We start from the raw sequence: 25,136 nt of genomic DNA, 5'->3' as shown, positions 1-25,136 counted from the left end.
GGGCTGCAGTGGCTGTCGCATGGGTCATGCCTGCTGCATGACCATTGCAAGGGCCATGGCTGATACACCAGCCATTGTTGCCCACCACTTCTTGGCTGCCCTGAGATGCTTTGCCATGCTGGGAGCCAGCACTCTGTTTTCCAGGATGTTTGCTCATAGTCAGCTTGAAAACCAGGACAGGGAAAGGTTAAGATATTTCTGACTAAGAGTCAGAAAGAAGTGAAGTCTGAAAAAACTTACTCATTCCTTTTTGGCTTGTTTCCAATGGTTATGCACTCTAAAAATCCATGTTCAGATGGTGATCTGGGCCTCCATGCCACTCAGATGGGCTACCTCCTTCATTTTACTAAGCATTTAACGCTAGTAATTGCTCACAGTCAGCAGGAAAGGGTTCTAGCTTATAGTGATTTATTTTATTACTTATGTTAATGTGCCAGTGGGTTAGAAGATCACCTTGTGGGCACTAAGTAACAAGAGTTAAGTAATGACTCAGGTTTCTTTTGGAGACTGTCAACACATATGGTTTTCTCCAACCTTTTTTCACATGATTTCAAAATAATTTTGAATTATTATGAATATTAATTGAGCTGGTTTATGGGCTGTCTGATGTTCAGTTCTTGACTCATTCTATTATATGTGCCTTGTCCAGGATTATTTCCACAAAGTCCTTCCTCCTTTCCTGTTCAGGGAAAGCAAGGAGGCAAACAACCAACCACAAAATCTCTTTGGGATTTCTGATGTTTTGCACAGACGTTCTTCTCATCTCTCTTCTGGTTTATCAGTGGGTCTACTTTTTCTCTTCTTCACAGTCATGAAATTATTCTCTTCTTCTGTTCCTCTCCAGGTCTCTTTTTCTGCCTGTGTTTATTCTGACTTGTTTTCCTCCCCCATAGCTTGTGGCTTCTGTGAGACCCACTGCCAATTCTAAAAAAAGGCAATCTTTCCCTATGTCTTCACTCATGCTTGTGGGAACCCTGGGTGACACCAACCTGCTTGTGAGCATGCTGGGGAGGGTGAGAAGAAGACCTGAGGGGCTGGCAGCCCCCACTGTGATGAGCACTTTGCCAACAGTGGCAGCTCCTTTCCCTGTACAGGATAACTGGCTGCTGACTAGCTCTGGCTCCCACTCTTTAGGCACCACGAGGCAGGGACCTTTCATCAAGCATCCCTTTCATTAGTACACCCTCAAGTTTTTGTCTTGGACACCCTTCTCTTTTGGTCTTTGCAGCCAGTTCAGCACCCTGCCCACCTCTTTGCCCCTGTGGCATCTTTCTGCATCCACCAGCTGCCTGGAAGGCTGCAGGGTGAAGTGGCTCATGGACATAATACCAGCTAAAAGAAAAAAGCACAAACCCTGAAGTTTTGCACACAGATCAGTGTGCAGGGTATCAGATAAGCACAGCTGAGCTGCAGAGGTAGGATGTAGAGAAAACTTTGTGTGGTTACATTTTCAGTTACCCTCTCCAGTGTCGAAGATGAACCATAGTTTAATAACATTAAAGCATCAGTTGGCTGTCATATTCACTGCCATAATATTACAATATTTCTTGCTGCTTCTTTATCACTGAGTCTTTCAAAAATTTAATCTCTTTTAAACTTTTAAAAAATCCCACTCTAAAACTATATGGTAGACTATTTACTAGACTAGGTGAAAAGTACCTATGTACTTCCTCTTTGCAATCAGTTCATCTTTACAGTCTCTGAGCAGATCGTGTGGGAAACTCTACAAACCAAATGAAAAGTAAAGACATTTCTTTGTGGAAAAAAAAAAAAAAAAGGAAGTCCAAAGAAGTTTGCAAAACCTTGCAAGAGTTTGAAGAATTAGTTGTTTTGGGTGTCTGTGGTGGAGGGGAGAAGGGAAGACTACAATGCATTAGTCTGAAGAAGAGCGAAAAAAATGAAAGCAGGAAAGATCTTGCAGAGGAACTTCTGTAGTTTTATCTCTATGTTATTTAACTATGTATAATAATTCACTGTGCACAGACAGGGAAAGCACCATGTCTAGTCACTTCAGCAAGGGAAAAGTCTGAATCACACAAGCAAGTTGACTCAGATAACAGCAGAACTGACAGAAACAAAATGATCTGTAAAAATACTTTAAGTTCCATGTGTTTAAATTTTCTTGTTATTTATAAAAATAAGAAGGCAATCAAAGTAGTTACTCCAAGTAGTTGCTGATGCCTTTTTCAGAAGGATTGCATAGTTTTTCAAAGTTTCTGGATGACAAAGATAGGATCTGATTCTTTCCCACACTTATCCATATGCTGAAAAGAAAGGAAATATTACAGAGGTTTAGTTTTGGTCAAGTTGCTGCTAGAAAATGCAGAAGAGAACCGGTGTTCCCTGCCAAACTAAAATTTGCAGAGGAGGACAGACGGATATTTTAGCAGTTAGCCATGCTCAGACATAATAACTGTCATAGGACTTCTCCACTGGGACTTGGAGATAAGCAGTGTGTTGATCCAAGATATGGATTGTTTAAATGGGTTGAGAAATTTAACCACAAGATGGAAACTGGTTCTGTTAAGTCCAGGAGTAGTGAAATGTTGCCTTTGATCTACCACGATGGCTGGAAATCTGTGGCAGCAAAAAAATGAAACCATTTGTTTTATGTTAAACTACTGACTCAGTTTTGAAACACAGCTTGTATGATAGTGTGACCTGTCTGGTGACATGGCCTGTATTTTCTTTGATAGTTTAGAGGAGCTCACTGTAGAGCTTGGAGCTGAGTCCTGGGAAAGGAAAGGCTGCTGCATTTGTGCCTTATAAACAATTTGGGGTTGAAGCTGACTGTTTAAAATCTGAAGGAGCCAGGTATGTGAAATATGGCATACCTGAAATGAATGCTTTTGCAAAAGAAATGGAGATTAAAGGCCAGCTTGCTGCAGTTACCAGAATAACTACAGGTTTCAAAAGTACAGTGTGCAGGAGGAATTTGGAGAATTCTGGACCTTTCTGGGACCAAGAAAAATAATGGAGGTGTGAGAATCAATACTGACTCTTGTCTGGTTTACTGGAAGAGGGACTTGTGAGCTTCACTTCCCTATTTGACTTCTTATTGTCTTTCCAGGTAAATCCAAGTAGATTGGAAGAGCCCTTGTACCCTCTATTCCCACCATGCACACACACGCACACACACACGAAGAGTCATCCCAAACCACAATCGTTACATCAAGCATGATTCATTTATTTCAAAATGTTTCCTGGGACAACAATGGTTTTAATAATCTGATCAGAAGAAGTTAAGTCTTATTTGTGCTCAGAAACATCATCTCTGCAGTAAGGTGAGACACCTGTCCAATCTTTGGGAAGAGAACAAGTGCCAAAATCCCGCACAAGTGGGAAGCCTGCAGCCCCTCTGTGCTGGATGGCAGGAGGCTACAGATGGTCCCCATGGGTGGTTGGCCAGTGTTAATGCTGATTTAATCATTTCCTGCAGTCAAGACATTTTGGCTTGATCTCTGTGGGTGCTCCTGGCGCTGTTCCTCAGCAGGAAATACCTGCACCCAGTGCCGGCCTCTAGTAACTCTTCGACAGCTCCTTGTGGAAGCTTGATTTCCTGAGGCTGGTGTTCTTAGGAACTTCCTCACTTGTTCCCCAGAAAAACACATTCCTTATATGCCGTTTTCATTTTGAGTCTAGTAAATCTTGCAGAGCAATAGTTTCACAGCTGATGACTCCCCAACTGTGTTAAAAGAGCAATGTAAATATTTCAAGCAGCAGCTATTTTCACACCTGTCTTCTGAAGGTCTCTCTTCTAGTTGCTTCTGTTTGCTGATGGGCACGGAGTGAAGCTGCGGATCTGCTGTGTCTTTTTTGGCCGCTATCTTGTTTTTCTCAGTGTTTTCCTCAGCCACATTACTGGGACATACTCCCTGTGTCCTGCCCATGGTGGAAGCATCTGCCTATCACCAGTTTTATTCATCGCCCAAGTCCTCAGTGGAGGTTCGAGCAGGGCTTCCAGGTGACACCGCTGCAGTCAGGGTGAGGCGCTAGGGGGGCAGCTCCCAGCTCATTCCACCTCTCATGAGACCTGTCTGTCTGTCTGTCTGTTCTGTGTAGTGACCTGGGCTCCAGACCTGTGACACCCTACCAGTGCATTAAATTATTTTACTGAAGTGGGCAGGCAGGAGCGGTATTGGCTGTTCATGAATTGGTATTTATTTTAACAAAAAGTAGGCATGTGGTTGATCATGTTAGCTGTGGCCCAATAACTCATGAGCATTTGGGAATACCCACAACACCTCACTTGGCTCCATTTAATTTTGCTTCAATCTGAGCTGTTTGGAGATGATGTGAAGAAGATTTTTAGAGGTCACCAAAAAACTAGTTATATAAGCTACACTTGCTTTCCAACATCCATACTGATTTTGTATGTTATTGTTAGTACCTATCCAACATATATTACCTATCAATTTATGTACTGCAATTGGAAAACCTTTTTCCCCCTCTTTATTATATGTAAATAATAATGAAAATAAAAAATAGCACTTATTTCTAATTTAAATAACATTTTCAAACATGGTTGATGGGGCTACCTGTTACTGGGATTACCTGACTGTTCTCTTACTGGAATACATTTCTGTTCTTTTAAATGTTACCTAGCTTCAGTGTTTCTCCTGACATTTTCCATTAGGAGTAACTGCAGCAGGGTGGTGCTTTTGTGCATTTGTGTGGAAAAACAATCGGTCTAAATGATTTTTCCCATTTGAGAATAAAAGCGGGGAAAAGAGGATGTTTTCCCATAGTAAAATAATGAATAAATTTTCCTGGGAAAAGTTGCCCCTCCCATCCTCTGCAGCAAGGGCTCCTCACTCAGCCAAAGGCTGGAGGGGCAAGAAGTGCCTGAACTGAGTGTGGCAGTGGGCTCCTCCAGGCCACCAAAGGAGTCCATGCGGGACTGCTGGAGAGCCAGGGCTGGAGGGATGGCCAGAGAACAAGAAAATAATGTCTGTTGTTAGAATGGAGGCCATAAGGAGACAGGCTGGGCAGAGACTAGGAAAATCAAAGGAAGATGTTTCTAGCCGTGCCTGGGTAAAGTGAATGTAGAAGGGTGGAAGCTGGATTTGGGCAGGCATGTGTTTGCAAAGGCAGGAGATGAGGGGAGAAGGTGGCTCTTAAGAGGAGCTGGGAGAGATGATGCTGGAGAGCTGGCAAACGGACTGGGGTCAGAGCAAGAGTGACAGAGCCGACAAGCGGTCATGACAGCCGAAAGGCAGGAAATGCATGTGAAAACAGGTGGGGTTTAGACTGTCATGCTCAAGAGACTGAAACCAGAAAGGCCGAGGAAGCAGGCGCTGGGCATATCTGCACTGGAGATGGGATGGCATATCCATGTTCCTAGAAGGGCAGGACTGGAGGCTCCCTCGTGGCATCTCAGGTCCTTCTGGTGCTGAAACTTGGGCTTACACCAGCCACCCTCTGATCTGTTTCTCCAGAAGTGAAACTGGGGCATGCAGGCTGCCAGGGAGTGGTGCTGCCCTACAAATAGGTACAGGCGCTAAGCCAGGGGGGAGCTTGGGGCATGACCTGATGCGATCCAGTCGCTGCACTAACACCTGGGCGTGACGTGCCTAGGTGTGACCGTGGGGCAGAACAGACTTGGCAAGGCCAGCAGGGAAGAAAGAGGTAAACCTCAGGGGAACCAGAAGAAGGTAAAGATGCCATCTCTCATCTGCAGAGGACTCAAGAGATTCCCAAATCCCAGCACTGTGAATAAACCCTAAGTGACAGCTTATCCCTCTTCTGAAGCAAAGGCCTTGCAGCAGGTGAAGAGCACAGGATTTTAGACACTGTCACGCAGTGCAGTTTCTGTTTGTGTCTTCTTTTCATCATTGCACCAGCTCAGGGTGAGCCAGCACTTGGGAGGAATCGGAAGTGTGTAGAAAAGACTAGTTCACATATTATTTAAATTTATGGAAATGCCTGTTGGTGGAGAGGTAGGCTTAATTGTTCCAACTAGTCAAGGGGCATCCTAGGGAAAGGGCTTCTCTACTGCTATGAAATTCCTGTGATGGCAGGCGAGGTATGAGAATGATCATTTCCAGGCATGACTGCCCCTTCCAAGTGGCTAACTTGATGCTTAGGGCTCTTGTTACAAGAAATATGATCAATCAAAACCTGTTTGCAGTTATGATTCAGAGGCATGTAAGCAAATGCTGAAATACAAAATAAGCAAGTGCAGGACATTGAATTGTGGACTCAAATGCAGGCCTGCTTCACAGTGCTGCCTCTCCATACTTCAGGTCCCCAGAGGTGCAAACTGATTAACACCTTCTTACAGGCCTTGCAGCATTGTGAAAATGAGTAATAATTTGCGTTTCACAAAGATGACATTAAAATGAGAAGTAGAGAGAAATGAGGACATTCATCCCTCATCAGGATGGGCTTTGGAGTTTGAGCAAATACACAAACACTGCGAACACATGGAAAATGTGGTAAAAAAATAAAATAATTCCTTGGGGGTTCCAGCAAAAAATACTGTGCAATCATGTAATTAAAGCAATCTTAATTGAGGCATTTCCTAATTTCAGGGTACTTAACTGTGACTCTTTAATGTTCCTTTCATATAGCATTTTGTTGTATACATAACACACCAAGTTACACCTCCCATCTGTCACACCCAAGTCTTATTTGGGAAAGACAAAGATTCCTATGAATTGATACAGATTTCTGGAGAACAAAGAACTGATATGCTGCACTTGGTTTGTATCCAATTGCTAAAATACAAGCGGAAGAGACACACCAGTTTTGAAAATTTTTACAACAGATTTTCTTCTCCTGGAGATTCAGTTGAAGGAAAACGGCACAGGGTTTTTGGCAAGACTCACTCGTTTATTATCCTTAAACAAGACATAACACATTGAGTCTTGTCTCCAGGTATGCTTGTACTGCAAAAAATGACATAATACAGGCTCATTGCAGAATTTAATCTCTCATTTTCTTTAATGTCCAGACTTCTTCTGTTTACTCCTGTAGTGGCATAAATTGTGGACTTTGTTGTATGCCTTTTTTCCCGCCCCTGGGCCCCCCCGCAAAGTGCTCATAACCAAGTTAAACATGCATGAAATTAGATACACTTTTAACGATACATCTTTAGAGAAAATCCTTCAGATGCCTCCCCCTCCAAAAAAAACACCACATCAGTGCATAGGATTACCTATTTATTTATTTCAGTTAAAACAAACATACAATGTTTCATTGAAACTGTGTTGCACTCCCTGCCAACAACTGTAGCTAGATTGTTGGCCTCTAACAATACAGCAGGTATTTACATATGTACACAGAGGTACCGTAGGATGCCTGAATTTGGTGGCCTAACAAATACATTAGATCATAAAAGTTGTTAAGTTGCTGCATTCAGGAAATTATAACATCCATGGTAAATTTTAGAGAAAAAGTATATGTGAACCTGAACAATGCTTATGGACCCAAGTGACTCGTGTTTATTGCAACATATACATTTGTAATAAATACAATCTGAGTGTTTTCTTACACACCTTAAGCATAACACATTTCTTTCATTTTTGTAAGCATTACACTTTGTTGTAAAAGAATCTTTCCTTTGACAGCTGTTACACAGATGTACAACATGAACAACTCCTTGAAATGATGTAACAATGAGAGAGGAATATATACATAAATCCCAGATTCCAAACCTACATTATATACATCATACTTACAGTATATACAGACATACAATTTATGTACATAGACTATCATAAATATTGAAAAATAGGTTTAATTTTAATGGATTAATGTTTTATAAATAACATGTTACATTTATGACTGAAATATCATGGAAGACAGTAATGTCTAACTGAGGTGACAAAACAGTGGTTTAATACTGAAGCTGCTCTTTTAGGTGGTTTGTAAAGTAGGTAACTTTAAGTAGACAGGTTTGAAAAAAAAAATGAATCTAATGTTGGAAATCAACCCAGCCAAGTGGAACTCAACTGTCACAGGTGGAGAGCCAGTCATCAAATAATATAACAGATAATATAAAATCTAGAAATTGCTACATTCAGAGAATTAAGTGACATGTACGATACATTATGAGGTGTCATCACAAAAATCTTCCTCCTCTCTGGCTGCTGAGAAAGACTGTGTAGTAACTTCTCACGCCGCCTTCCTCCTCTATGGTTACTGAGAGAAGGGTGTCTACATCTCACTTTCTTTCTAAATGCTGGCAAGGGAAGCGCTTCATCCCTTATGTGCTACAAATTGCTCAAAGGTAGACAACATTTTAATCCTCTTCCACCCTTCTACGTTTGCGGAGAGGAAGAAGAAAAGCTGCCAAAGTACCGAGGAGACACATGCTCAGCACTTCTGTGGAGATCAGGTAACATGGAATAGTTAGCCACGGATGTACAGGACCTGAGGCAGAGAAGTACCTAAGGAGCATTCATCAGTGCTGACTCCAGGATCGTTAATTGCCAGTTGAGTACCACCGAACTAATAATACAAACACAAGAGGAATCTAACTTCTCATTACAGTTTTACACTACAGACTTAAGTGACCAGTACTTACAGTCATGCAGAAGTATCAGTATAAAATACCTGCAGGTTTTTTCATAGAATTTATATGGCTGGGCAGAGATTGACATTATCTGCCAAACAGTGACTATCATTTAGATTTGTTCCTGATTAGTTCTACAAGAGCAAAAAAGTCTCAGGCACTGTTTAATCATTGGATTACATGCCCTTACTTGTTCCCTCTGACACCACGACTGAGTGGAACTTTGTACATCAGATTTTTAAAGCATTATGTCAGATGAAGACAGTTGACCACACTGCCATGATTATTTCATTAATAATCTCTATCTAGGCTTCTGTACCCAATATTGTTGTGTTTGAGAACCTCTTATAAGCCAAGTATGCTGTTCTACAAGTGTCATTTCTCTTCAACCTGGGATAAGAATGAAAGAGTAAACATGCACTAGAAACAAAACAGCTAATTACAACCATACAGCACCTGTTTCATCAATTAGCTAGCTAGGGCTCATAAGAAACTTACCTATTTCTGAAGCAAACAAGTATGAGATGACTATCCAGCCTATGAGGTTATCTTTAATACTACTATACACTATAAATTGGAAGAGGAATCCCAGTTGCGTATGCGAAGAGAGTTTGTACCAAGCATGAAATACTGGTGCAGTTATTTTGTAGATTTGACTCAGAAACGGAATAGTCAAGTAATTCAAAATCCAATAATGGATGAGTAATTTGAGAAATACTGTACAGTTTTTGACTATTATACAACTAGTAAACTACCTTAGAACCTTTTTGTTTTCCTACAGAGTGTTTCAAGATAGATTGGACAGAAAAAAAACCCAACGAACATTGCTACAACTGACAATGGACCTTATTAATAAAGAGAACTCCAGAAGGGAGTTTTGTATTAATGGCATCATATGCTCCAGTGCCATTTGGTTTATATCTACAACAGAAAAAAACATAAAAACAAAAACCCCCAAACCCTGTTTTACTCAATTGCACTATTGAGTACCTCAAGAAGGGAAATGTCAATGCCATCTTTATAATTTCTAGATTAACTACGTTTTTCTCAAACGTACCCGTTCTAAAGGGCAGGTTTTTTTAAAGCTTGAAAATTTGTTTTTTCACACCATTTTTGGGAACTAAGGTAACTGTAGTTACTTAAGTAAGCTGACAAATGATTTTCAGGATTTTTTTCACACTACTTTGAACTAAGTGAATTTAATGGGAAGCATTTATAATCAGAGAATTTTGACCTGAATTGGGTAATTTTCTAGTTTAGTCATTAGGAGGTTATTTTTTTTAAAGTAAGATTTCTTTTAATGATTCCTCTACAGAAAGGCAAACTAGATTTAATTTAGGCCACTGATTAAATATTTTTATGAGCACTTCTGTTATTCTTTCATTCTTTTTAGAAAAATGTTTCTTAAAGTCAAAATAGTGCTTTTGAGGTCCATAATAATTTTTGGTACAAAAAATAATAGTGTTTCTCTCTCTCTCTCTCTCTCTCTCTCTCTCATTGGTTATTCAAACACTTTGCTGTAAATTAAAGAGTTATTTCTCACATCAAATGGTTCCATTAGGCACATTCAAGTAAAATAACAAAATACCCAAGTAACAATGACGAAAGCCAAACATGGCTTGATAAATGTCTACAGAGAGTTCTGTCCATTCTCTGGAATGGAATAAAGTTGTCACTTCCTTCAGCCAGACACTCATGTGGTTTGATGTTAATAATATCCACTTCCATCAAGCAGAACAGTTTCTTAAAGACAGAGTTCGGGTACTCTACAATCAGAAGAACCATCAACAAAGAATCTGCGTTTTTAAAGGAAGCTGTATAGCTCATTTTCGTTTTCAGTAGGTATCTGAGTGAACACTGGCATTTGAAGTGGAGTATTAGAGATTAAACCAGTTAATGGCCATCAGATGCAACATTCTGGGTCCAGTCTAGAATAATCAGTGTCATACATCCAGTCATCACAAGTATACCACTTAGAAAGAAGAATGCAGCCTGAAAAAAGAAAACATAAAAGAAGTATTTCAGATTCTGCTACTACACCTATAAAGTCATGTCCTTTTATGGCACAAATGCCATTGCTCATGGAGGACAAAGTAGAAGAGACAAGAGATCATAGTGAACTATTCTCTCATACTTGGGGGCCTTTTTCAAATAAAATTACATTTATTTTCAGTATAGCAGATGTCGCCACTCACTGAGGGAAGTTAATAGAGCTGCTGAGACCAGTCAGGCTGTGCCACTGCACTGACTTGATTCTGACTCAGAATGTCTAAGATTTGATTCTGAGATAGCATGTCTAAGATCAGTAAGAGCACAGAGATCAATCAAGATGACCCAAACAATCATTTTTTTGGTCAGCTTTTATGTGGTAAATTATACAAATAAATCTTGAAAGAATATTTAAAGGAGAACGACAAGACTTTTTTAGTATAGCTCTTAAGGGTAATTGGTTGAAATCTGGTTCTTATGAGCAACAGAATGACCCAACTTGTGTTGAGAACGGGGGCTGGAGGTGAGAGAAGTCACTGAAGTAAAACGAGCCTTGTAATGGCTATTCTCCTTGGTTTTGAGTACCTGTGCAACTCCCATATCTTTTTAAGATAACATTAAATGTCAATTCATTGACTACCTTCACCAGGACTTCAAAATTCTTAGATTGTGAAGATGGAAACTAAAGTTCTTGCTCTGAATTATTAAGTAAGTGTAACTACTATGTATTTATCTATACATACCCCAATCTTTTGCACTGACTTCATTGGTTCTTTCTTCACCAATTTGATATAGAAGGCAGAAGGAAGTATAAAGATCAGCATGGCAGCCGCAGAGGCACCTGTATTGAGAAAGCATAGAAATAAGTATTCATAAACAGGCAAATATAATTTAATTAGATCAGAACCACATTTTCTGAGACTTGAAAGACTATGTGAACTGATGTGAAAATGCTTACCAATGAATCCAAAGATGTCTCGAATAGTAGGGACAAAGATAACAAGCACATTGGTAAACACCAGAAGAGAAACTGTAATGGAACAGTGGCGCCACCATCTAAACTCCTTCCCTGCCCACAACAGCTGGGTAATGGAACTGCGGATCTTTTGAAGAGAGGAGGGGAGAAAAAAAAAAGTTTACTCTTCATTGTGGAAGTCAGTGACTGGCACCTGAATCAGACCTTCCTTCTGGAACTGTTTTAACATAATTTTCCCAAACACTTCAGATTTTAATAAAAGTTGAAAGATAGTAAATTATTTTTTTTATTTTATTTCATGCACTTAAGAGACAGCTGTGTTTCTGGTCTGCTTCTCTTTTCAGTGATTTAGATTTTCAAAGCACAGCCAGTAATGGAGAAAAAAGAAGGAAAAACATCTGTCTCGAACAAAAACAAATCCCAAGGATTTTTGTAACATCTCAGGACGCTGCTCAACAATACACACCTAAATGGCCAGAATTCACATTCACAATGTACTCACAAAAATAGACTGACTTTTGTAAGCTGGTAATGCAATAGTGCAAGTACTTTTATGAAGGAGCAATCTGTTCACCTCTGCAATTAAACCATACCAGGAAAACAATATAACTGAACGTAATTGCACCTACTGCTTTGGAAACGCTGCCTAGTTATTTGTTTTATTTGAATGAACAGTATAGAGGTATTTCATCAAGCTTATTGGAATAAGTTTCCTTTTTCAGTTGAGAGAAAAATTCCATAAATTAATAAATGGGAGTTGCCAAATCAGTAAATGACTGCAGCAGGACAAATGATAAAAATAAAAAATGGTAGTAAAATTTAAAAATTGAATTACTTACTGGGAAAATAACTACAGGTACAGTAAGGGTTACAGCCATAAGTACAGCTAGACGCACAATGAGAAGAAGAACATCAGCACCCAGATAAGCAGAGTAGGTATGAAGTAGTTCTGGTTCAACTCTTCCTATAATGAAAACAGTACTTTAATTACAATACAGTCGACATAAATCTCAAACAACTGCTTCTGCTCCAAAACTTAAGCAAATTTTACAGTTACAGGCAATATGAATTGAAAGCCTCAATAGCTCCTGTAAGCACATCTCCATTTTACACAGGGATAACGTGGAGGCACTGAATCTGTTCTAATCCAATTTTAATCCTGTGCCTTGGGCCCAATTCTACTACTGGTCGCTTTTTAGGTGTACACTTACAAAAATATTAAAAAAAACCCCAACAAACAGTGTATATTTATAACCCATAGTCAATGCTTGCTTGTTCCAACTTAAAAAGAACACTGTAGCTTTGCAGAACATAATTCATTTGAAAAAAGCAGAGAAGGCTATATTCACCATAAAATGTCAGGTATCCAAAGAGAGCAGCCAATAAATACATGAGGAACATGGCAAAAAAAGATACATAGGACACATTCATCATTCTTTTACGGCTTCGGCTATAAGAAGGAGAAAAAGAAACACTGTTAGCAATGAGAACGCAAGTGTTTTATACTACTTTTGTTTGTTTAGTGAAATTACATATCTAACATTTACCTCTTCAGTTCTTCATAGATAGGAAGAATTGCAGGATGACAGACAAAAGAAAATGTTAGGATTGGGACAGCATAGACAGTCTGAAAAACAAAAGTATCTTTCTTAAGTATCTCAACAGACATTAGAAATTTAGTTTTAAAAAACAGTACATTTTTCAGTTTGACTTTTAGGCATTGGTTTAGTTTTTGACAATGATTATTCTTTACTGGCAAAATCAAACCAAGTTCATATTTTCTTAAACCCAGACCCTGAGGTACCAAATACTCTCAAATCTCACTGAAGTCCATGCTGAGCTAGATATATTTGCATTCAGAATTGTGTTCTGCATCTCAAAGGCTTAAGCCATTATAGCCTGATCTTGGTATTGACTATTACACATACTTCTTTACTAACTTGCTTGAGAAATGCTGTGCTGAAGAATGAGAGATGTGTTTATTGCCACTCAGCTCAGGCAGGCACAACAAGCTCCTCTAATTTCTGTGTATTTGGAGGGTGGAAACACCCAGTCTACAGAAGTAAACACTGTCTAAATCTACCGAACAGAAAGTGTTAGCACATCCCAATTTTACAACTGGGCAGTTACTTGAAGGAAAAATGACCAGAAGTATCTGCCACGTATTTAGTTTCTCTTACTCATTTTCAACAGAGAGTCTGATTTTTAGTCAATTACCTGTGAATTGAAGATGAAATATTTTGGCCTGCACATATCATCACTTGTTATGTTTTCATCTACCAAAGGTGCAAGTGTCACATTTATTAACGTCATGTTCATGATGTCACTGTCCACAGGACAAGGAATCTGAAACATCTTCCATATTACCTACAAATAAACCCATGTATTTATTGTTACTTTGATTAATGCAGTATGTGAAATTTTTCAGAAACTGTGTTTAATTTCACTTTGAAATACAGTTTTACAAGCACTGGAAGTCTGCAAGATTATACTTACAACAATTAGAAAGAAGACCATGCAAAGTAAGGAAAAGCCACTGGTATAGCCCAAATATCCTGTGTTCAAGAAAGATAAAAAAATGTAAGGTACAATAAACAGAAACACCATTCAAGTCATAACATTATGACAAAACATTCTGTCAGAGGTATTTTTAGATTGCCATTTTCCTAGTGTCACATAGAACAAGTTAATTATTCATTGACTTTCTGCTAATCTCAACCCAGATCTGAAAGTTCTCAAAGACATATTGGGGTCTGTACATATAGTGAGCCTGTAATATTAAACTTTATAACTTACAGAAAAAAAAACAAACCAACCAACCAACCAAAAAAAAAAAACAAAACAAAAAAAACCCACATCAAAACTCCCACACCAACAACTACATGAATGTGTTATATACTAAGAATGATTGCAGGATTAATTCTAATAGAACGCACTACAAGATAATTTAGCCTTTTTTTTTACAAATTAAGTGAATCAATAAAAAAAGAAAGTAGTAACTTATGAAAGCAAATTCACATTGAGACTCTCAGTTAGTAAGGTTCCACTACAGAATTCTCTGAACAAATAGTATTTTATCTGAATTATTCACAAGTATCACTGAACTACAGCCATTTCAGGTAACTCATCTGGTATAAATATTCTGCTACTGCTCAAGATTTAAAATTAAAAAGGTGACTTCTGTTTACACTGTAAAAACAGTTTAACTGCCCAGGGCTAGCATTCCTATTCTTCAGAGACTGTTATAGGATAGCTAATAACATTATACTGTTTCACTACTGACCAAAATAGGTCAAACTTTGTGATAAGAACACAAAGTTACTGTTGAGCCTTCTTCTAAAGCTACCCTACCTATTGCCCTTTCATTTTCCATAAACACATCTGTAACTTAAGATGCCTGTCTTGACGTTTTTTATTTATTTTTTTTTTAAGTAGACTGACAGAAATTACCTAAACACTGATTAGTCCCAAGAGACGAATTTGGAGACAGCTGTTAATTCACATAGTACTTCTAGACTCAAACACTGTATCAACCCATTTTCTCACAGTATTTTCAATGTATTTTTATTTTCATCATATCCTACTGCTTACCTAAATTTTTCAGTAAGGACAGTGGAAGAATGAGGATGACAGACACCAGCAGTACTAAGTAGTCGCCATTAAGATACCATTCTCTGTAGAAAAAACGTAGTATTTGTAAGTAATCAAAGTATTTTAAAATTACTACATTTGAAGTTTATTCTTCACTTATATTCTCCTACAATATATGGCTTCTTAAAAAAAAAAAATGCAGTACCTGATGTCACAAAAGATTAGTGTTCAATTTACTATATGGACCTAAAACCCTACAATACTTTCTTATCTCACCCCAAACCTGCATTGTGCCTTTCCTTTAGTGTCCTTTTCTAAAATTAATATGCATCTGGAAGTCAGAAGACAGGAAAGTAAACAACTGGTCAGAAAAAAAAAAAATAAACTGCGATAAACAATGGAAAAAATAATAATTTGCTTAAATGTTGGTTCCCAACTCTCCAGATGTGTTATAATATTGCAGGGCCCCAGCAGGGTGGTGATCCACTTTTAATGGAAATAAAATTCTGTTGGGTGCCCTGAGGGAGTTAAAGAAAAACAGGTGAGGGCTGGAGTTAAGGCAGTAGCTCAAGCCCACTGGCTGAGAAAACTCCAACAAGCACTGGGAGTCTCTTGGAGGCACGTTTAGTCCCTTTCAGTAGGGAAACTATGACAAGAACCTCAGAAGTTTTTCCCTTCAGATCATTTTTGTCATTTATTCCATAAGAAGCAGCAGCTATTTTTGACAAAACATTTTGGAGTGTTAGAAGATTAACAAATTCATTTGAAACAAAGAAAATCAAAGTTAGATCTATTTAAATATAATGTAATTTCATTGAATTGTGGCAGGGAAACTGCTCTCCATCTTTCCTACAGGATCATCCTATATGCTTTAAGCAATTAAAGTAACTCTGAGCATTTACTCCCACATACTAATGTTTTATATCCGGCTACAGTTTCACCTAACAGTACTTATTTTAAAATGGACTGTATATTGTTTAGGTAAAGAAAGAAAAATTAATGACCTAATTGGAAATTTGTGCATTCAAATTCAACTGCTGAATTATAAGCCTATATATGGTAATTAAAATATGGACTAACCGTAACAGACTTGCTCTGGATTTATGGAGTAAATGCAAAAGAACTTTGGTCATCTTTTTCCCGAGTTTTATCTGGGAAAACTAAATGTAAAAAAATTATTTCATGAAGGTCAGATGCATAAGACATTAACGTCATGTACCTTTCTTTTTTTTTTTTTAACGTCGTAATCTTGTGGTAAATTTAAAAGACATCACAGCACAGATATTCCTTACATTTGATACAGTCGTAAGAACTTGCACTGTTATTGTGCATGCCCCACATGGAGGCCATCAGGACTTTCAGACCAAGGCCTTAGAAGTTTTTCTGTGCTGAAGGATGGAATTGCACAGCTTTAAAATACCAGCTGAGTATTTTAAAAACTGCTACATGAATTTTAATAACGGAGCTAGCATTTGCAATATTGTCTCAGAATTCCAGAATATTTTCTACAGTAAGCATTAGTTTGGGACATTTAAACAGGTGAGTGCTTACATTTTAGGCACCAGGCTGCCAGAGTGGAGTCCATGCCAGTGGTAGCCACCCAGACTCCCCTAAGCAATGCATGGAGAGAGTCAGTTAAATGGGGTCCACAATTGCCAGAGCACCGAAAAAAGATTTACTTTCAATCAGTGTACCTAGTACCAGCCAACAAGAAAATACTTCAGATACAAATCTCAATTTCTTAATTTTGTCTGCCAGGTTTGCAGAGCAGCAGCTGTATTTAGTGAGACTCAGCCTTTAACTTTCCCTCTTGAACTGCAACCGATTTTGAATAATTCTTCTCCAAAGATGGGACACTTAAAAATACTTGCCTCCAAGCCCCCTCATAAGTACTGGCTGCTCCAGGGACTTCCTTAAGAAGTGTAAAGTAAGGACTTGAATTCAGCCGAAGGAGGGGAAAACAACCTTTGCAGCAAAGAAACTGTAAACATTACACTACTAAGTAAATGGGGTGGGTACATTCTTCGAGTACATTAAAAAAAGAAAAAAAAAAAGGAAAAAAAAAAAAAAAGAAAAAAAAAGATGGCTAGCACTGTTGTCATGACAATATCTATCAGCAAGCTGTATGAACACCACCAAATGGCTTGAACCCCTTGGGGAACACAGGCAGAAAAACGCCTACCTTCTGAACTCAGGCTTAGGTGTAAGTTGGAGTCTTGAGCTGCTCAGCCCTCTCAAGACTGGGACACTTCAGGACAAGGCACAGAAGTACAACTCTGAAGAGTGAGATTTATAGCACTTAACTCTATCCATCTGAAGTCAGGCATCTTGTTTTAGATAGCTGTTTTCACACACCCTCTCAATATAGAGTGATACGATAAATTGTTCTTTGGAGATGCCCAAAACAGGTGTCTAAGCCAGGTGCACTGAACTGATTGCTACAGAGGATCACCATTCTCCACTGATTACACAAATTCCACAGTAACGATGAGCTCAAAATCTAGCTTTCAGATGGCATGGTTAGGTGAAATGAACCCTACCCAAGGCACCCACTTTCAAAGCCACTATGGAGTCAAGGTGTCTCCAGGGCTAAATGGCAATGTGTCCATCATTTTAGCCTTGGGCATATAAACTCTGTTTTAGTTCAATGTTTAGTCCCCATGCCTTTTTGAGAACTGTTCCTTAAGACATTAATAACATAACTGCACCTTAAATCTTACATTTAATCACTTCCCACAATATTAACACTAGAAAATCAAAATAATCAGACCAAACCAGTTGGAGTGCAGTAAGAAAAAAACAAAACCAAACCAATCATAACCACATTTACCTCTCCTTACTGGGAGTATGTACTGACTGGTACATACATTAACACTTACCTGATGTTCTTTAGAGAACAGATTTCTGTAATATGATGTGATACCTGTATTTTTCTACCCTTTTCCCAGGACAGGCTGGATCTAAGTGAAGTGGAGCACTCAGGGGAAGGGCAAACTTACTGTATCTCTGTCTGAGTAAGGAGCTACCCTATGGTGTACCGAACGTGGTCTTCGTATAAAAATATATACAGTCTCCGTATTTGTTTCTCCTAATAGTTTCTCTGATGAGGAGTTCTAACACCTACCCTGTGGTCTCTTCGATGTTCATAAATGTCTTGATGACCAATGGTAACTCATATTTCACTATGAAGAGGTAGCTTGACATAGCTGTAGGTGAATAACATCATAGATCATTACAAATATAGAATATGCCACAAGATGCAAGAATCACATAACATGTTTCATAACTTCACTTGAACACAAGCAGTTAATGAATACATGTTGTGTGAAAAAAAAGTCTCCAAGAATAAGTAGGGAACAATTACTATTGACAGTAGAGACATTTTAAGATCTTGTCCTCACCTCCAATGTTCTGCATTGTAATTGATCCAGAAGCAGCAAGTTTTCCAGCCATACCAAATGCCTTCATTCCCAACTGTTCATACAATAAAGATCCTAAAAGAAAACAAAATAATGCATTGGAGTGGTGCGCTTCACAAAGATACCATATGAAGCAAATACCATTTGTTTGTGAATTAGTAATTTGCCCTACCTCCTTCATTGGCAGTCTTCAAAAGGAGATGCACTGAATACAAAGAAAATATTGAGACAAACAGCAGGAGTATCCTGGGGGGGGAAAACATGCAAATTTTTAATAGCCATAAATGACTTCTGTAACCTTATTAAATAAAGGTAGATCAAACATAAAAATTAATCATTTAAAAATAGCATCTTAGAAAAACTTTTAGATTCTAAGGACAGATAAAAGTTTTCTGAAAACCCAATTAATGCCTAGTTTAGAAAGGATTTTATACCAAAATACACTTCAGAGGCGTACAATCTAGTGTAGGCTTAAACAACGCTTACATTCAGTGTAAAGTGGTGTAAGCACTGACATGTGTCAGGCCATTCTAACTGGACACATTTGATATAAACAACAAAGTATCAGTGGGAATGGTTTTGTATCATTGTGAGAAACTGTATTTCTCCTGTCTTCCTGTCCTTGGTCAACAGTGTGTCATGCATCTATTGAACATCCAGTTGTGACTAACCGTAGCTAAAGTGAAGATTATCTCTTGGTCTTAAACAAATCAGCTTTTCAGCTTAAACCTGTGTTATGTCTTTTTTTTATGTAAAGATGGAATTGCAAAAGCCTTAAAGAATTGACTGAAAATTCAGATGTCTTGAGAGCTCTGTCTTCAAATGGAAGTACGTATTTATTGTCATAAAAAAAAACCAAACCCACACAAAAAAAACTTTCTTGTCTCAAAAGTTACTCTTCACGTGTGCTTACATGGGAATCGCTAGTGGCTTGTTTATCCTCCCCGCAGCTTTTACATGCAATATGTATTATTTCCAGAAGCACATTTGCAACATCTAAAATTCGGATCTCTCAACCACAAATCTCTCCCACAACAAATGCACTTCCTGGAGTGGCACACTAGGGGGGACTTCTCAACTGCTGAAGAACACAGTGGAAAATTACAATACATTCAAAAAAATCCTGGCCCTTCTTATACCAATACCAGCATTCTGCTTTATAGGAAACTTAAGAATCAGCTTGTCTGCTCAAAAACGGCAACCTCCATTTAGAGTTCCCAGAGTATTCTTTACATTTCCCTTTGTGTCACTTTTCATGTTGGCAAAATTAGTAAACACAGCACAAAGAACTGGAAACATGAACATCTGAATAAAGCTTCACAGATCTGTACAAGGAATCCAGGGAACTTGTGCCACTGTGACAACTCAAGACCAACACATGCACACAAATATTTCTGACAGGTAGAGATTAACCAGGTTTTAATTCAACCATCAACTAGAAACAGCAGATCAAGATGTGCAAGGGTTACATTTCATTAAAACAGCACAGATTCTGGACCCCTCAGTCCTAACCTCGAACGGCTGCCTACAGCGTTGACAAGATCAGTCAGCATCTCAAAGCTCAACTCAGTTTCTGGCTTCCAGACCGTATCACTCATTTATTGAGTGCTGACACAAGTGAGAAGTCACAGCACAGACACAAGTGACTCCACACAGTCTTCGAACAATTTACTGCCTTAATCAACTGCATCTGGATCTGAATCTGTGACCTAGTTATTAAAGGATGCCTGTAATGCCCTCCTCTGTGCCATCGTAAATCCTCCGTACCATCAACGATCCTGCCTTGGAATGATACAAACTACACTGAGTTTTGAAAGGCAACAAGCTAGTTTATCTTTGAATTGGTACTAATGCAAACAGATCTGAATGCAGTATTGGGAAATGAAAGGTAACTAAATGACTTCAGCACCCAATTATTAAATTGACAGTTTTGTACATTTTTTTCTTCAGAAAAAAGGATGCCCATTATATGCAAATATTCAAATATCTAATCTTAAATTATTTTTTTCCCTCTCCTCTGAGATATTCTAATGTGAATTATGCTGATTTTCTTACATGTGCTGCAGAACATCTTTGGAGCATGAAACTGAGTTGCAGAGAGATGAAGTATCTATCTCTTCCGAATACATGCTGCCAAGTTGTTCATTCAGTTTAGCATCATCTAAGCAAGTGGAAGTCTTAGCAAAAAAAAAAAATAATCAACGAATCACCGCGTATTTAAAACAAAAGCCTTTAGATCAAACTTTACACGTTGGGAGTTTCCTCAAGAAACTCAAATGCCACCCTGATACACTATGAAGTATCTGGAAGCAAATCTGACCTACAACTTTCCGAAAATCTGGCAATAGAGTAAGGCAAATTTTAAACTAAACGTTACTCTTCACTTGTTCTTGAACATTCAGTACATTTATCTATTTCCAGAGGAAGACCACAAAGGTCCTTTAAGCATATCCACAGATTCCCATGTAAGCTCAAGTCACTGATACTACATGTTGTGTGAGTTGAACTGCCTCCAACACATGAAAAATGTACTTTCCCAATGCATTTAGAAGCACTGTACATAATTGTTTCCTCATGCCATTTCCAATTACGTTACTACAGTCTGGTCTCATAGCTGAAAGCTTTTGCCAATATAGACATACCAATAAAGATAAGCTGTCTATTCCACACTCCTCCCTTGCAGGGAAACATACATTTTTATAGATACAGCTGAAACCAGTTCCCTGAATTGAGTAATAGCACAGCAATAAAAAGGATTTCTTTATCAGTGTAAGTACATCATACCTCTACTGGCACAGCTATGTCAGTTGAGGAAAAGGAGACCGCGTCCCTGATTGGTAAGATTAGGCCACAGAAATTTTTAAGAGTAGATGCAACCAGACTTGCAAGAGAGAAATAAAATACTCCTCTTATGCCTACATGTTCCTTCTAATTCCCTACAGCCCGATCCTCTACTTTTTGTGCAGTTGTGACTTCCACTAATTGCGAAGTTTCTGTTGTCATTAATTTCAATCCAGGAACTTTGACGGAACAAGTTAATAATACAGACTTCAGTCTATTAAGTAGCAGCTCTCTTTTCCACTTGGATAATGGAATTTTCACAGGAAATCTATCATTTATTCATGGCGAAGCTACAGCTAGGTAAAGAAAAATTCACTGTAAAATGTTCTGTGGGTTGCAGAGCTTACAATGAATTGGTTTAATTTTTGCAAGTTCTTCTGAATGTATCACAATCTCTGAATTTAAAACAAGCCATAAATCCTAAAATGCAATCCTGCACCTATGGCAATCACTGGGTACTTTGTAAAGGTCATATTCTTACATCAAGTATTTTTCCATAATTAATTACACAGCAGAAAGATTTTTTTTTTTAATGAACTGAAAGATACTTACACAAAAAGAGCAATTCCAGTGTTAGCCATGGCATAAGAAAGACCGAGGATGCCACTACCCACAATAGCATTGCTCAGATTAAATACCGACATTCCAAAGGAAGTGGTACCCGGATGCTGAGAAAAGAGAGATAAGCAATGATTAACAGAAAGCTATTACTAATTTCAGAATTAAACCAAACATGAATTTGGCAAGGAAGAATTTTAGTTGTTCAAAACGTCACTGCTATGTACTTACATACTGAGTTTCATACTTCTTCTTTCCAAGATTGGAGTCGAGCAAGAAATTTTGGTTTTCTGGATCAATATCCGCATAGTGGCTGTAAAAACCATTGCATCATTAAGTGACCACCGCGGGCGACCTACGTATTCGCTTCCCGTTCAGCATTCCCAATCCACTTCCAAGAGAAACATTAAAACTACCTGAACGACCCCTAGAGAAGATCCCCCCCCCCCCCATCCTGCCCAGCACACAAAGCACCGCGTGTTTATATCCGCGGCCACTTCCGTGTTTTTGTAACGCGTGTCAACATGCGGCACCCCACCCCCCCCACCCCCCACCCGCCTCCCCAGACCCCGAGGCGGCGTTTGAAGCGCGGGCTGAAGCTGGGGGAGGAGAGGCCCCCTCACCTCTTCATGGCAGCCGGCTTGGTGGGGTAGGGGTAGCTGAAGTCGTTGCTGTTGGAGCTGTAGCTGCTGCTGTCCTCGTCGGGGGAGATGTTGAACTTGCCCATCTCGGCGCTGCTCATGGCGGCGGTGCCCGGAGGGAGCCGGTGGTGTGTCGGGGCCGGGGATGGGGGGGGGGGGGGGTCTCGACGAGCCGCTCTTTTGTCCTTGGCGGCGGGGCCGCTCGCCGCGCCTGCGGGGGGGGGGGGGGGGAGGCGACGTCAGTGCCGCAGCGGGCGCCGCGGCCCGGTCACGTGGGCAGCGCGGCGGCCCCCGCCCGCCGCCGAGTGGAAAAGTACCAGGCGCGCGGGGCCGGGGAGGGGGGGGGGGGGGGGCAAACAAAGGTGAACCTCGCGGATTTGGGGGGGGGGGGGGGGGGGGGGGTGAGCGTGTGCGTGTGTGTTGGGCGATGAGGGGGTGACCGGTACCTGCAGCGGCGCCAGCAGCGACCGGCCCGAGGTAGCGGCACCGCCACGCCGCACTCCCCCCCCCCCCCCCCATAACGGAGACTGATGCAACACCGATGGGCGGTTGTCACATTGGCTGCCGGTCCCGCCGCCGCCTCCGTGTTTACCTTCCCCCCTCCCCCCCCCCCCCACTTTCCTGCCGGCGACACCGGCGTTTTCAATGGCAAAATGTCACGGCAGCGCGCGCCGCAGAGTCGCTTTGCGTGGTTTTCCCACCTTTTGGGGATGCGCGTCCCTACGCGCGGCCGGGCAGCACCCAGCGAACCGGGGCGGGGGGGCGGGATGGGGGGGGGGGGGCTGCCGCCAGACAAAGGCGCGAAGGACCGGCCGCGCTGCGTCCGAAAACTCGCCCTGTTGTTCCCCGCGCCGTACCTTCTCCGCAGGGGCGTGGAAGCGAGGTGTCCTCCCGAAGCCGCGGGGTAAGGAGGTGCTCCTCTCTCTCCGCTTCTGCTTCTTCCGAGGGAAAAAAAAAAATAAAAATAAAAATAAACCCTTAGCTGTAAAACGTCAGTGAAAACAGAACCCTAAATAAATAAAGGTAGACGAAAAAAAAAAAGAAGAATCACTGAAAAAAAACAAAACAAAACAAAAAGCCAGCGGTATCAAGGAGAAGGAAGATCTGGCGTCCGGGGAGCGGCGGCGTCGCTCCCCGTCTGACGGCCCCCTCGGGGCGCCGCCGCTCTTCAGGCAGGAATGCGGGCGCGTCATCGCGAAGGGGCGCGGCGCCCGCCCGCCGCCCGCCCGCCCCCCGCCCGCCCGGGCCGCGCTGCGGGAGCGGGAGCGGGGGGGGGGACACACCGGCGGAGGTGGGGGGGAGCCGGTCAGCGGCGGGTGTGTGTGTGTAGGGGGGGGTGGGTGTGTTTCGGGAGCGGGGGGCGCCGGCACATGACAGCGGTCGTTGCGCCGAGCAGCCCTCCTGTATTGATGTTGGGGGGGGGGGGGGGGGCGGCGAGACTCGTTACAATGCGGTGCTCGTCAAGAACGCCCCGTCTGAAAAGGTGCTTCCACCTGCCCGGCGCCGCCGCACCTGCCGCGGGACCGCAGCGCCGGGGACGGACGGGATCACCGGGGGGGGGGGGGGGTGTGAAGAGGCTTCGCTCCGCTTGCCCCCCGTGCCCGCCTCCGGACCCCAGGCTTGGTGCATGACGCCGGGGGGGGAGGGTTGAGGTGCCACGGCCCCATTGCTGCTCGCTGCAGTCACTGGCTATTTTTAATAGACGAGCAAGCGGCGGTTGCACGTGCGAGCCCGGATCCCGGGGGCAGCCGAAAAAACCTCCCCCCGCGTTTCCTGCGGGAAGCGGTCCGGAGTGACGGCTTCCCCCAAGCGATGCGACGCAGGATAAACCCCACTTTTAGGGGAGAGGCGGGGAGGGGGGGCAAAGAACAAAATAACATCCTGCTTCCGTTTCCTCGGGTAATCACTCCAGAAACTTTTGAGGGCTTTGCTGCTCGATCCCCCGTGGAAGGGGGGCGGCGGGGCTTCACTGTTCACCCCAGCACCCTCAGAGACCCGCAGCGGTGTGTTACAGCGCCGGAGGAGGTTCGGCGAGGGGCCATTTGGTCAGTGTCTTGAGGCGGGGTGTTTCTGAAGCAGCAGCCCACCCCCCTCCCCCCCAAACCCCCGGTCGCGCTGCCCCCGCGGCAGCGGCACGCTCCCACGCGAGTCTGGTGCTGCCAGCCTCGAGTAAGGAGGACTCCCGGCCACCGAGTCGCCTGGCCCCTCTGCCTCTGCTCTCCCTCCCACCCTCCGCAGCAGCGAGGACGGGCGGAGGGGGCGAGGGGGCGGCTGGCAGCGCTGCCCGCCTGCCTGTCCCGGGGCCGGGGCGGGACACGGGAGCGCCTCGCACCTTCGAGGGGCGGCGCACCCGCCACCCGCGCCTCTGCCCCCTCCCCTCCCCTCCGCTGCCCCTCTGAGGACCCCCGGGTACGGGGCCGGGGGCGGGCGGGAACCCGCCGGTGGGTGCGAAGCGGCGGCAGCCCGGCCGTTACCGCCGCCGAACGTTCTGGAGCGCCCCCGCCGCCAGTGGGGTGGGATGGGGATGGGGAAAGGGAAGGCGGGGGGGGGGGGGAGGAAATGGGGGAGAGGCGGGGCCCGGCGAGGGCACGCGCAGGAGATGC

At 41.9% G+C, this 25,136-nt stretch overlaps 1 protein-coding gene across 3 annotated transcripts; it reads right to left on the bottom strand.

Annotated features, from left to right (window-relative positions):
* Positions 1 to 7,150: 7,150 nt before the first annotated feature.
* SLC38A2 (solute carrier family 38 member 2) lies at positions 7,151 to 23,716 on the bottom strand. Of its 3 annotated transcripts, XM_042792273.1 has the most exons (16): positions 23,391 to 23,713; positions 22,516 to 22,744; positions 22,124 to 22,205; positions 21,887 to 22,002; positions 18,666 to 18,739; positions 18,476 to 18,568; positions 18,199 to 18,280; positions 15,075 to 15,157; positions 13,980 to 14,038; positions 13,701 to 13,850; positions 13,031 to 13,110; positions 12,833 to 12,933; positions 12,323 to 12,447; positions 11,466 to 11,610; positions 11,251 to 11,348; positions 7,151 to 10,510 (listed from the first exon to the last, which is right to left on the bottom strand). In XM_042792273.1, exons 2-16 carry the CDS (start codon positions 22,632 to 22,634, stop codon positions 10,412 to 10,414), a joined length of 1,506 nt encoding a protein of 501 aa, XP_042648207.1. In that variant the 5' UTR covers positions 22,635 to 22,744; positions 23,391 to 23,713; the 3' UTR covers positions 7,151 to 10,411. The 3 variants fall into 3 exon arrangements, with proteins under 3 accessions (XP_042648207.1, XP_042648206.1, XP_042648208.1); XM_042792272.1 differs by having other exon boundaries at positions 11,251 to 11,610; positions 23,391 to 23,716; XM_042792274.1 differs by lacking the exons at positions 22,124 to 22,205; positions 22,516 to 22,744; positions 23,391 to 23,713 and adding an exon at positions 20,549 to 20,670 and having other exon boundaries at positions 21,887 to 22,001.
* Between the last annotated feature and the right edge of the window lie 1,420 nt (positions 23,717 to 25,136).

Source organism: Tyto alba, unplaced genomic scaffold, assembly GCF_018691265.1.
Source record: "Tyto alba isolate M040663 unplaced genomic scaffold, T.alba_DEE_v4.0 Super-Scaffold_2, whole genome shotgun sequence".
NCBI lineage: Eukaryota > Metazoa > Chordata > Aves > Strigiformes > Tytonidae > Tyto > Tyto alba.
This window is presented reverse-complemented; position numbering and strand designations above follow the sequence as displayed.

What these genes read in the sequence shown, in the direction of transcription:
- SLC38A2 (XM_042792272.1), bottom strand. Translation starts at nt 22,634, where the DNA reads ATGAGCAGCGCCGAGATGGGCAAGTTCAACATCTCCCCCGACGAGGAC. An exon ending in AAGCCGGCTGCCATGAAGAG is followed by an intron (nt 22,206 to 22,515) that starts GTGAGGGGGCCT and finishes TGGTTTTTACAG; the next exon opens with CCACTATGCGGATATTGATC. An exon ending in GTCCTTACTGAAAAATTTAG is followed by an intron (nt 14,039 to 15,074) that starts GTAAGCAGTAGG and finishes TCTTGAACACAG; the next exon opens with GATATTTGGGCTATACCAGT.